This window comes from Mytilus californianus, unplaced genomic scaffold (genome assembly GCF_021869535.1).
Source record: "Mytilus californianus isolate M0D057914Y unplaced genomic scaffold, xbMytCali1.0.p SCAF_18, whole genome shotgun sequence".
NCBI lineage: Eukaryota > Metazoa > Mollusca > Bivalvia > Mytilida > Mytilidae > Mytilus > Mytilus californianus.
Genome location: NW_026262666.1, coordinates 1 through 14326, shown reverse-complemented (window position 1 = coordinate 14326; position 14326 = coordinate 1). Strand labels below are relative to the sequence as shown.

At 32.9% G+C, this 14326-nt stretch overlaps 1 protein-coding gene across 1 annotated transcript; it reads left to right on the top strand.

The window, feature by feature from the left end:
• Positions 1-26: 26 nt before the first annotated feature.
• LOC127726750 (1-acyl-sn-glycerol-3-phosphate acyltransferase gamma-like) lies at positions 27-10013 on the top strand (the record flags this gene model as incomplete). The annotated part of the gene is made up of 5 exons (XM_052234209.1): positions 27-178; positions 6352-6515; positions 7737-7906; positions 9323-9490; positions 9860-10013. Coding segments are annotated over exons 2-5 (649 nt in total), but the record flags the coding sequence as incomplete, so codon positions are not given.
• Between the last annotated feature and the right edge of the window lie 4313 nt (positions 10014-14326).

Here is a 14326-nt window from a genome sequence, read left to right as displayed (position 1 = left end):
GTCGTAAATTGCAAGAATTACGACAACCGAAAACACAACTGTTTGTTTGGGTACAAATTCTGACCCATTGATCAAGTTTTCTACTATCAATCTGGGTCACTGTGACAAATGAACTTTGTCCCCTACATTACATAAGTTATTTCGTATTTATTTTTCATCTGAAGTGAATCTTACACTGGTAAGCTTCGTAACAAAGACATAGTTTGACTTCTTCAGGTAGTTCCGTTGGGAACAACCCCCCAAAATGAGGGAGAATCCGGGTCCGATCGCCCAAAATCACGTTCGCACCCCAATCGCTCGCACCCTAGGTCCATTTGCACCCTTTTTAAAGGTATTGTGTTAAACAAGTTTTTAATCATGTTTATTTAGTGTACATAATTTGCTAAGAAATAAAGGAAATAAGTTTTTTTTTATTGTTTTTAAAAAAGGTGACATTCTAACAACATACACAAGTTTTCTTTTGTGAATTATTTTGAATAATGAATAGTGTCATGATGATCAAAGACTAAGTAATTCGTCTCTAACTTAAGACTTGTAAAAGAAAGACAGAAGATTCCAAATGGCTATCAAACTCATCACAAGCTGTTAAAAATAAGGCAGTGGCTGTTTTGCCAGCTCTGGCAATTTAGCCTCTTAGGTGCTATTTTACCAGCTCTGGCAAAATAGCCTCCTTAGTGCTATTTTCCTGGAGCAGGCAAAATAGCGATTTATATAGTTTTGCTATTTTGCCAGTCTTATTTTCAGCAGATTTTGTTCAGACTAAATAATTTCTTTTATTAAAATCATTGATGTTCGAAAATGGAAAACTACACTTCGTTGTAAAAAAAACTTAAAATAAACGCTATGTTCGACTCACATGAAGAGTTAAAACAGGTTTTGGAGCACTTTGAAAAGGACGACTGTGCAACTGTGGAAACTATACAATTATGAAAACTTGAGCTAGAAACAAAACGATCTAGTCTATGATGCATTAAAGTACTGTTGTGTTCATGACGCAAAGACCACAAACCTTCATCCACTGGTTATTCAAGTTGTTTCATGATTACATGGACATGTTTCTTTGTTTTTATCTTGCAACTACAATGTATATATACATTTACGAATGGCGGCATGCATTTGAGATGACAACACCACAGAAACAAACATTGTCAAAACTTGCGAAATTGTCAGTCATTCAACATCTTTCAATCGATTTAAACCAAACTTGGCATGTATACCCTTTGCACTTACAAGTGCGTTCTTATTTAGTGCATAAAATTACAAACCTAAAATAACATATAAAAAAAATAATTGTGTTATTCTTGCTAAACATCAAATCATAAACAAACTATTCTTATAACCTTATCCAACAAGTGTTATGTGCAGTTCATGTCTGCAGTGGCAGCATCTTTCTTACGCAAGAGTAAAAAAAGCACCAAAAACAAGGCTCTGGGCTTGTAACACTTGTAAAGCATTTTGAAGTTGTTGAATTTTTATACTTTTAATTTGAAAAATTATGGGATATTTTTATTATAATTTTTAATAAGAATATTAATTTTCATATGCATGCTTTGCTTTATATGTATATATTATATTTTAAAAAAAGACATATTTTTTTGTATGTAAATTTATTTTAATTTCAAAACTTATGAAAGTATTTTTTATTAGAACATCAATTTTAAAATGCATTCTTTGCTTATGTGTACATTTTTTAAAGACATGAAAGAAGACATATTTATTAGAGATTTCTTATTAACCCTTTCACCGATAGCCGGCCTGGCAGAAGCTACTCTGAGACGATGGCTTCCCTGGCTATTATGACACAAGTGGGAGATCTTCATATTAAATATCAATAAAAACTTGTAAGCCTTTCGATTGCTCTGAAATTGTACAACAATGTTTAATACCACAAGTAGAAGGTTGGGATTCATATAAGGGGTTATGGGGCAAACAGTTTAGGAATTAAGGGCCTAAAAGGGGCCAAAAACAACAATTTTTGTAGTAAGTGTATGGATCTCTCTGATATTGTACCATAAGGTTCCATATCACAAAGGGAAGGCTGGGATTTAGTTTGGGGGTAATTGCCTCAAACATGTAGGAATTGGGGGCCAAAAAAGGGCCAAAAACATGCATTATTCTAGTTTCCAAACAATAACTTGTGTTAGATGTGTATGGATCTCTCTGAAATTGTACTACAAGGTTCCATACTACAAAGGAAAGAATTGGATCGAGTCTTGGGGTAATTGCTCCAAGGGGGGTTTCCAAAAGTCAGGGGGGTTTCCAATTTTTTTAAGGAATTCATATTTTTTCAAAAATTTTCAAATTTCAAATTTTGTAAAAGTTTCAAGAAGTAATCTTCAATTGTACAGTATTGCGCAATAGATTTGTGAGATCTTTTACCACATTTATTTTGTGTCAGAAGCCTATATTATGTCAAAAATTTGATCACAATCAAAATTCAGACAGTATCAAGCTTGAATATTATTTCCAAATTTGACCCAACTGTTCAGGGTTCAACCTCTGCAGTCGTATCAGGCTGCGCTCAGCGAAGCATTTAATTGTACATAAAACAGCATTTTATGTCAAGAAAGTATACTAGTCTGGCTTCAATTCTTCCTTATTCTTTCAAAAATTTTTTTTCCTTATTTCAAATTCTAGTAAAATCCGTAAAATTCATCTGATTTTGACACGGTTTTCAACAAACAGAAGCGCCATGTTTACACTTTCATCCGGGTATTCAACAAAGAAAGATAACTTGTGTTTTCAATGTTTTTAGCGGGAAATGTCAAAGAGGTATTCTGATCCTGGTAAACAGGGACTCATCGTCAGCTGTCTGAAGCGTGAATCCCGGTAAACCGGGATTCGTCGGCGAAAGGGTTTTAAACATGTTAAATTGTATGTTTCTATATTTCTTTCTTTTCATAATTATTATACTGAAAAATCTGAATTAAGACCGGCAAAATAGCAAAACTCTATATAAATTGCTATTTTGGCGGCTGGAGCCGGCAAAATAGCCACTGCCTAAAAATAACATATCTTTCATCTTTTTATACGACCACAAAAATTTTTAACAGTCGTATATTGGTTTGGTGTTGATGTCGTCGTCCAAAGACACATGGGTTTTCGCACAATAGCTTTAGTTTAAGTGAATGGATCTCTATGAAATTTTACCATAAGGTTCAATACTACAAAAGGAAGGTTGGGATTGATTTTGGGGGTTATGGTACCAACAGTTAAGGAATTAGGGGCCAAAAATAAGCATTTTTGTAACTTCTAGACAATAACTTGTGTTTAAGTGTATGGATCTCTCTGAAATTATACCACAAGTTTCCATACCACAAAGGGATGGTAAGGATTGGCTTTGGGGGGTTATGGCTCAAACCGTTCAGGAATTAGGGGCAAAAAAGGGGAAGAAACAATGGTTTCCTGGTTTATGGACACTTTAAAAGCAGTGTAAGGGAGGTAATCCAAAAACAAAATTGTACAATGTTGTACAATGTTGGATTACCTCCCTTACACTGCTTTTAAATTATCTATTTAAGACTTTTATGATGTATTTAAATTGGTAATTATGGTTGCAAACTCCATTGGAAATTTGAATTGAGATTATGACCAAATCTTGAGGGAAAGAATTTTTTTTTTTGAAAAGGGGGTAAAAAAAGAAATTGTGGGGGGCAATTTTTTTTTTCATTTCAGATTTCAGAAATTAAAAAAAAAATTTCTTCAAATATTTTTGCAAAAAAAAGGGGGGGGGGAGGGGTCAATACGCAACAGCATAGTGAATTTCACAAAAGCAAAAAAAAGGGGGGGTAAATTATTTTTTTGGGGGGGGGGGGAGGGGGGCAATTCGCAACAGCATAGTGTATTGCACAAAAGCAAACAATTGAATATAAATTCAAATCATATAACCAATTCCAAGTTCTTTGACTACAGTTATTCGGTGTCAGAAACATATTATGTGTCGAATATTTAATTACAATCCAAATTCAGACCTGTATCAAGCACGAATATTGTGTCCATTTTCGCCCCAACTGTTCAGGGTTGGATCTCTGCGGTCGTATCCAGCTGCGCTCAGTGAAGCATTTTATTTCATTTAAAATCCTCACTGTTTTTATACGCCTGTTTACGGGATGTATTATGGTATACCGTTGTCTGTTGTTAACATGTCGGACATTAACTAAAAAACGCTTCAACCAATTTGCATAAAATTTTGGTGAATTGTTCATATCTATTGATGTGATCTCCCTTTTGTTTTTTTCAAAATTTAGATTTTACGTTTCTGAATTATGGGGTTTTATTCATTAGAAAAGGGGGGATTTTCCAGTTTTCGGACAATAACTCAAAAATGCTTTCCGCAGTTCTCATGAAACTTTGGAGAATTGTTTATATCTATTGATGTAAGCTCCCTTTCAATTTTCATAAATTTTAGATTTTATGTTTCCGAGTTATGGAGTTTTATTCATTAAAAAAAAGGGGGATTTTCCAGTTTTCGGACAATAACTCAAAAATGCTTTCCGCAGTTCTCATGAAACTTTGGAGAATTGTTTATATCTATTGATGTAAGCTCCCTTTCAATTTTCATAAATTTTAGATTTTACACTACGAGTTATGGGATTTTATTCATAAAAAAGGGATGATTTTCTAGTTTTCAAACAATAATTTTAAAGTGCTTTGAGCAGTTTTTATTAAACTTTGGTGACTGGTTTATATCAATTAAGATAACCTCCCTTTAGTTTTTCACAAATTTCTGATATGACATTGAGAAGTTATTGAACTTTATTCGTTAAAAAATCGACGAGCGTATCATTCGCTCATGGCACAGCTGTTTATAATTCCTACTAAGCTACTGTATTAAACTACTTTTCATTTAAAAAATTCATGAAAATATAAATATTTGGATACACATCTAACATTGTCTAAAAAACATCTAATAATTCAACCGGTATTTGAATAAAAATAGGGTGGGATTGGACCCAGGGGGCGAATGTGTTTTGGGAGCAAACGGACCTGATACCAATCAGGGATACCCCTTAAACATGTTAAATATGAGACTCTCCCTCAGACAAGTTTTTTTTTTGCTGTTGTATAAAAAAAAAAGAAAAACTAAGCCTTTTTAACTTAAAAGGGGGAAAATTCATTATATTTGGAATAACTCTTCTAAAACAGGGGTCCTCTTATTTTCAATAATAAAGAAGATTGAAGTCCATGAATGTTCTAAAATTCATGGACACATTTTGACGATATAATTCCAGATTATAGACATAGTCATATTGTCCTTTGAGAAAAATTTCTGCAAATAATGTCAAAATGTGCCCTTTTGTACTTAAAAGTTGTTTTAAAAAAAAAATTCTTACTTGAATTTTACCCCTTGTAAATGGGATAATCATCACTTTGAGGGATAGTTCCCAACCTGTTCTTGCACCAATTGGCCAAATTTATTTGCCACTAGAAGTTCACTGGTAAACACGATTACATCTATGGCATCCCATCATACTCCAGTGTTTTAATGGGTTTTTACTAATTTGATTTTCAAAGTTTAAAAATAACATGTACAATGTAGGACATATCTGTTTATCTGAATGGATATATGTTACAATTGGACAATCAAAGGGGAGGAGGGTAAACAACTTTTTGTCTTGGTGAACGGATCAAAGTCAATACCAGCTATTGGTGTCATTTTGCCTGTTTCTTACAAGCACTTTTACTGATAAAAAAACGTCACCTTGTTTTTTTTCATAGGCAAATGCCTGTGGCTGTGCACAGATGCTGGGAAATATTGTTTTTTCCTTGCTTTTTTTTAATTCTAGTAAGCTGTGATACCGGTAAGATCCTCAATAGTTTTGGGACTCTATATTCATAGGTTGTTTTTGTGGATTCATCCCCATGAAAGGGTTGTTTTGGGCCTGTTTGTAAAATAGATAAACCATATTCATGATATTTATTCTAAAAAACTTTTTTAGGTATGAGACAGTTTAATCTTGTCTAAAATATCTTTAATACATTAATTAACATTTTAAATGTTTATTATTCCTTAACAATTTATGTCTTTCAAGGACCTATACTTTAGCAAGTAATATATATATATCATGCACTTTAATATAATGGACTGGCATACTTAGAAATAAAAAAATAAAGCTCAAATCTAGCTAGGTAAGATAATAAAATGTATCAGTAGCGAAAATTTTATTTATTTGGAAAGATTGGCAATTGATTCAAAACACTTTTTTTTGGAATTGATCAGCCTGTAGTCTGACTAAACCCAGCCCTGATTATTCACTTACGCTTGTAACATACATGTTTTTTTCACGGACTGGATATTCAGACCTAAATATGGCCCTTATACTTAATTTACTCCATGACAATATTTTTCAGAAAGAAGATGATTGAATCCATTTTTTATTTGCTGTTTGTATATATCTACCTTGTCAGTGCTCTGTTTGTCAACTTTCTACAACTATGTTCCATGGTTATATGGCCGTTCGATAAAAGTCTTTACCGAAAAGTTAACTGGTGGTTAGTTAGATCTTATTGGAGCCGTAAGTATCTTTATTATATACTTAGTAGTAAATACAGATAAATTGTATGTGTAATACAATCATTGGCCAGCATGCTGTATCAGCCACCCGTGATGATATCGATATCAGCACGGTTGCAAAGGCTTTATCACACCTTTAATCTGTATGACGTCACATCATCGATTGCAGTCACTGTTGCAAAGGCTTCATCAAACCCCTAATCTGTATGACGTCATGTCAAACCTATAATCTGTATGACGTCATTTCAAACCTCCTTACTTGTATGACGTCATGTCTCATAAAAAACATCTACGTGAGGTATATGTATATAATAATGTGTATATGATATGGCTTTTTCAATATCACACACCGTATCAACCCTCAACCAATATAATCCCTCGAGCAGAGCTCTTGGGATTATATTGGTGTCTCTGATTGATACGGATGTGATATTGAAAAAGCCATATGATATTCTCTATGTATAGATTATGAGTGTTTAATATTATTTAATTGACACATAGCTTAGAAGGTGATAGCGTAGATTGTAACCCTGAGAAATTATTGTCAACCGTGGTGAGAGTAACCAATTCAAAATCTGGCATTTTAACGTGATGTCATGTATAATAATGGATAATATCACATGTGACTCAAAAGTCAAAAATAGAATTTAAGGAAATGAGCAAAGTAAACAAGACAATAGGTTGATGTTGAGCTGAATAAAATTCAAGCACCTGATACTTAATATCTAAATAATCTATCCACTGAAAACTTGTATAGATTTGTTAATGTATTAAACATGTTAAAACTCAAAACTTAAATTTTAGTAATTCTTAGTAAAGCCTTCCTTGATCATGTTGATAATACATGTATCTGGTAATACACAATAGCACACTTCAAATTAAATATTCTGGCCTGGCATAATTGATATAATCATTGGACCATTACAGTGAATCTTTAAAACATCTCAAGCATGGGACTCGGGTTTTTCAGAATGATGATAGATGTAATAAAATTGATAATATTAAACAATCTTACCATTAATAAAATTTCTCCATTTTGAAATTGTGCAAGAAAGGTTTTTGAAGGACTTCAAAAAATCAATGGATATTTCTATAAAATTTCACCCCTTTTGGAATTTTTTGAATATTTTTTTTCTTTGCAATGTTACTTTATTCAAGTATCACATTTCTCTATGTCCACATTTGCAAAAAGTTGTTTGATGTTTATTTTACATTTTTACAGAATTTACTTTTGTGGCTGAATGGTGGTCTGGCTGTGACTGTATACTGTACATGCACCCAGATGAAAGAGAACACATTGCTACAGAACATATTGTTGTCATAATGAACCATACATATGAAATTGATTGGTTGATGGCATGGATTTTAGCTGAAAGATATGATTTAATTGGTGTAGGTATCTAAGCAATTAAATTGATGCAATTTTTTAAATAACAACAACAACAAAACGGTACTTTATTTTAAGAGGGTTACGAAGTTAGCTATATAACTAATCTTCCCTGAGGCCCTCATCATAGAAAAAGCATAAACAAAAATGCAAACATATCCATGGCATACATAAGTATAAAAGTCAAGTATGATGATAATGTTCAGTACAACTTGATAAAATGTTATAAAAAATAAACATAATCAGTATTCAATATTTTTTTTCAACAGGTTGATTTCAATAAATGATCTGTTATTTTGTATTTGAAAGAATTAACATTTGTAATATTTCTTATCAGTATTGGCAAATTATTCCATAAGAATGGTCCAGAATACATAAAAGATTTCTTGAACAATTCTATTTTTGGTTTAGGTTGAGATTTCCTTGAACAGCATTTTTCAAGGGGTATGGATTTCTGTCTGAAACATAATGAAACTTGCTAGTAAGATATGATGGGGAATCATTTTTTATGCACTTAAATGTCATCACAAACTTGTGATATTTTATTCTCTGTTCAACTGTCATCCAGTTAAAGTGTTTGAATAAGGGCTCGGAAGGAGCGAATGGGTCTGTTTCTAGTATTATTCTAGCAGCTCTCTTTTGTAACTTTAATTTCCTATTTGAAATAACAGAAATAGATAGGAATGTTTTTCATCTTAATGATTTGGAAATTTTTGACTTAACTGAATGACAGATTTGATGCATATTCTCTTGTGACAACATGTGTGAAGAGATGCAATAAATATATTATTTTTCTCAAATGAATTTAACCTCCATACATTTTTTATTTGAATTACCTCCCCTTAAATATTAGTAATTTCATTTCAATGAAGAGCCAGCTTGTTTATGTTTTGAAACTGCATTTGATAAGAAATTTTAAGGAAACAATCAATATTATTTTATGTTGCATGCATGGAAAGTCATTGTTATTGAGGAGTGTATATTTGATTAATAATTTAACATCAACAAATCAATTATGCCTATTGTTGTACTCTGAATAGATATTTTCAATGTACAGTACTACATGTACTTCGATCTGTGTACCATTAATAGTCCACTGATAATAATTGAGGATGCTTCAGATCTCAAACAGTTACTTTAGATTTTTTAAAGAGAGGGTTCAAAAGGGCACATGTCACTTTTGAACAGAAGTCTTCAGTAGAAAAAATATATATATTACGGTTTCTTATGAGAGAATGGTTTAATCATATTCTATATCTTTACTTCTGAAAAACTCAGAAAAAACAGTTCCAAAACATATATGAAAATTAATTTTTTGCTTAATAGGCTGCAAAGAAGCGAGAAGAAACCATCTTGACAATTGAAAATCATAAGTCCAATAAAAACAAAATTTGAATTATCTCCCTTTACATATTCTTCAGGGAACCAAGATATATGGCAAGGAATCACTACGATTCGTACCTACTATGGGTTGGTCCTGGATATTTGTTGAGAGTATATTCTTAAAGAGAGACTGGAACAAAGATAAAAAACGCATACATGATGGTGTCAAGGAACTGGTTGCCTTCCCTGATGGATACTGGTTTACGGTAAATACTGCTTTAGCTTTACTCATTATTAAAATGCATAATTATGATATTTAATAGAATGGACAGAAGTTTATGATGTGTACGAAGTTTACAAATAGTGTCAACAGTGAGCTGAAAAAAAAGAAGATTTTTCTTGTTCTTAATTTCACTAGAAATGCAAATTACATTCACTGATCAAATCAATTCTACACAGAATGTAGTAGATTGGGGATAAGATATGGAATTGCCTGGGAGTCTCACAAAAATTCTAAAATGATATGTTTAGAAAACTAAAAAGATGCTTAAATTCAATGGGAGCTTAAAGGATCAAGATATACATGTGTTTATTTTCCATGTAAACTGTTATTTAATGCATATGTATTTTGTTAGTTGCTCCTTTTTCCTGAAGGAACCAGATACACGCCTGAGAAACATGAAGCCAGTTGTGAAGTGGCCAGACAGAAAGGCTATCCTGAACTCAAACATCATCTCTTACCTAGAACTAAAGGGTTTGCTTATTCTATGCAAGAAATGAAAGGGAAAGGTAAGCAGTGCTATAGTTATTACTGCTGCGACTCTATTCATAAAAAATCTTAAGAGTAAAAATACTTGAAGTCATACACATTTCAGTATAGCTTATGATCAATTTTAATCGTAAGATTTTTTGTGAAAAGAGTCGCTGGTTCATAATTATTTTTGGGAAACCAATTTTTATTAGTTGTTATTGGCCTTGAATTAGCTGTCAGTAACTCATGCATGGTACAGCATGGTGTTGTAGAAGTCAAGCTTTGGACAGCATGCTGTCATAGGAGTCTGACATTGGACACCATGATGTCGTAAGGGTCAGGCTTGGGACATCATTGTGTCATAGAAGTTGGGCATGGGACACCATGATGTCATAAGGGTCAGGTTTGGGACATCATTGTGTCATAGAAGTTGGGCATGGAACACCATGGTGTCATAAGGGTCAGGCTTTGGACATCAGTGTGTCATAGAAGTTGGGCATGGGACACCATGGTGTCATAAAGGTAAGGCTTTAGACATCATTGTGTCATAGAAGGGCATGAGACACCATGGTGTCATAAGGGTCAGGCTTTAGACATCACTGTGTCATAGAAGTTGGGCATGAGACACCATGGTGTCATAAGGGTCAGGCTTGGGACATCATTGTGTCATAGAAGGGCATTGGACACCATGGTGACATAAGGGTCAGGCTTGGGACATCATTGTGTCATAGAAGTTGGGCATGAGACACCATGGTGTCATAAGGGTCAGGCTTTAGACATCACTGTCATAGAAGTTGGTCATGTGACACCATGGTGTCATAGGAGCCATGCTTGGGATTCATTGTGCCTTAATCCTGCAAGATGTCAGACTGGTCAGACAGTTGTCTAACCTGCTGTGATATAACCTGTGTAATATCAGTGGAAGGTCATAAATCAATCTGTACCAGCTTGATTAGAATTAATTTTACCTGTACAGATATTATAGTCTTTTAATATGGAGGATAGATACATGTAAATGTTATATTGTATTCAATCAAGAAAATTACAATAAAATATCGAAATTATAATATGAGATAAAATTTTATTGAAAGTTGTTAACTGGCTGTATAAAAATGGAAGATTGATGATTTTTAACAATGTATTGTTAACCGCAATTATTTCATAATAATTAAAATAATAACATTTCATAGGGGCACTTTCTCCATTTTGTCCTTTTGAATCGGGATTATATGATTTTCATTAATTTTTGAGAAGTTTCATTATATTCATATAATTGCATAATTGTGCATATGTTCCTTTTATACATCGAAACTGATCATTCCAACCAAGACAGTTGGAATTTAGGTTTCCATCAAAACATCCTGTAAATTATACGAGTAATTCTTTTATATGTGATAGTTCCTGAGGGTATGATTAGCCCAATAGCCGGTACCTCTGTACTGGTAGGAAAATACTGATTGTGTTTTATTAAAATTTGCTGTCATGAAATTTCTAAATCATTATAAAGTTAGAAATGTATATCCCTCATGCGTAACTCAGATTCCTTGTCCAGGTTCAGCTTTATGTTTGTCCTTTTTGGTTTATCAGCTCTTCAACTTTTGTATTAGCTTCTTGGATTTTCAAATAGTTTGGCTTCAAGCATCACTGAAGAGACATTGATTGTCGCAATGCACATCTGGTGCAGTAAAACTGGTACAGTTTATAATAGTACATAATAATAAAAGCATATCAGTGTGCTGAAACATTCAAACTACCTTATTGTGTCAAGATGTTTGACTTGACCTTCTGATGACATATGAGATAGAGTTATCACAACACCTTTATTATCAAGACGCCCTGTTTGATCTTTATATCAGAAGTTGTCCTGACCTTTACAAAATTTATCTGACCTCAGATATAGTAGATAGTAAAAATAGTTTAAAGGTATAATGAAAAAGATGATCATGATGATGTTGAGGATAGAGTGGCCTATTTAAGAATATATTGGTACACAATTTGTGACCTTGTAAGTTACTAGAAAATTCAAAATAGGACAATTGCCTGTTTTTCAGCCTTTCAAACATTGCTTCACTTTATATGGTTTTGGATATCTATCTTGATAGCAGATGCTCTCTGTACAATCGCTTTCTATTGCACAACAATTATTTTCCAATCTGTTTTGACAAGTCACATACAATTCTGATAAATGGGTGTTGTACTTGAATTGATTTAATGTAAATTGCACTGGCTTTTAACATTGTACATATTTTTGTATTAAGAAGTTTAAATGAAATTGATTTTTAATTTTCTTGATAAAAATAGCAAATATTTTAAAGAAGCAAATGACATCAAACCGAATGTGTATGTCTCTAAAATCAGTTTTCCAAATCAAAACAATTACAGTTTGAAAGCGTGTGCTGTTCCATTGGAAGTTTTGTTATTTGGTTACACATTATCTCTATGTTAAATGTGATGCAATAACATTAACTGTATCATTTTTTTCTGCACCAGATGTGCATTTCAACAATAAATGTCTCTTCAGTGATGCTACAGTCCAAATTATTTTAAAATCCAACACTGATTAAAAAGATAAAGAGCCTATAAATCAATAAATATATAGCCAAAGCCAGCAAGGAATTAGCATGAGGGAGATATATTCCTTGATATAAACATATTTCCAAAATTTTGTAACATCCATATTTTCATTTGGAAGTACTAACTGCTGGGCTGGTGACACAGTTGTTTTCCTATGTTCAAATAAAATACATGTAATAAGAAGATACACATGATATATATAAATCAAGGTAAAAAGAACAAAATTTCAAAAAGAATTACTTGAACTCCAAGGCAGAGATCAGTTGCATCAACAGAGTAAGCCTCTCCTGATATCCTACTATGCATACATCACCGCCATGCAAATCCACACGCAATCCATATGTCCCAATTGAGAAACCTACACAATCGATAAATTTATCGATCAGACAAGTATTCTGGTATCTTAATAGTTTGTTTCTTGTTTAGTACAACTTATAATAAAAGTTGATCCATAATAAGCCAACGTCAAAGATATTTTCGAGGTAAAAATGATAAACAGATTATGTTTAGATGCCCTTCCAACTCTTGGAAGTTTATCGGCTATACCCCATCTCAGGGTTATCAGCTTTCATTGGGAATGTAACCATAAGTTAACTTCGATATTTCCACTTACCTGCCTCCTTAACTATTTGCAATTTACCTCTACTTCCTGTTACATTTGTTAATTTTTTAATGACCACAAATTTTTTGCTGTAGTACAAATGTATAATGGTATGACACTGTCGTTGACGTCTTTGTCTTCATCGTCCAAATTCATTTAGTTGAGTATAAGTGTATGGATTGCTATGAAATTGTACCACAAGGTTCTATACACAAAAGGAAGGGTGGGATTGATTTTTGGGGTTATTGTTCTAAATATTTGAAAATTCAAGGCCAAAGACAAGCATTTTTCTTGTTTCAGGACAATAACTTGTGTATAAGTGTATTGATCTCTATGAAATTGAACCACAAGGTTTCATACCTTAAAAGGAAGGTTTGGAACGATTTTGGGGGTTATGGCCCAAACTGTTTAGGAATTAGGGGCTAAAAAGGGGCCAAAATCAATGATTTTCTGGTTTCCAGACAATAACTTGTGTATATTAAAGTCTATGTATCTCTATGAAATTATACCACAAGGTTTCATATCAAAAAGGAAGGTTGGGATTGATTTTGGGGGGGGTAATGACCCAAACTGTTTAGGAAAAAGGGTCCAAAAACAATACTTTTCTAATACTTTGTATAAATTGCTTATTTCTTGACCGATTTCAGTGGGGTTACTTTAAGTCAAAGTTTTGAATTTGTGGGTCTTTAAGATGCTGAATTTAACCATGTATTTAGATTTTGGATTTTGGTTCCAGTTTTTAAATTGGTCCACATTGAGGTCCAAAGGGTCCAAAAGTAAGCTTTGTTTGATTTCAATAAAACTGAATTATTGGGGTTCTTTGATATGCTGAAGCTAACCATGTCAGGTAAGTGTAAATATTTCATAAACAAGAGTTTTACCAACAACAATCCTAATTATCCATAACACTACATATTCCAACTTTTTTTTACTAACATCTTACAACCAAAAGACTTCGATTTTCTTCATTTTTCAGTGGTTCTAGGATTTTCAAACGGGAGGGGGGTGCCCACTGCAGTAAAAATCTGAGAAATGAAAAAAAAAATCAAGATAATTTTTTTTTTTCATTACTCAAGCTTTTTCTACTGCAGTGGGGCACCCCCCCTTCCCGTTTGAAATCCGTAGAACCACTGAAAAAAGAAGAAAATCGAAGTCTTTTGGTTGAAGATGTTGAGA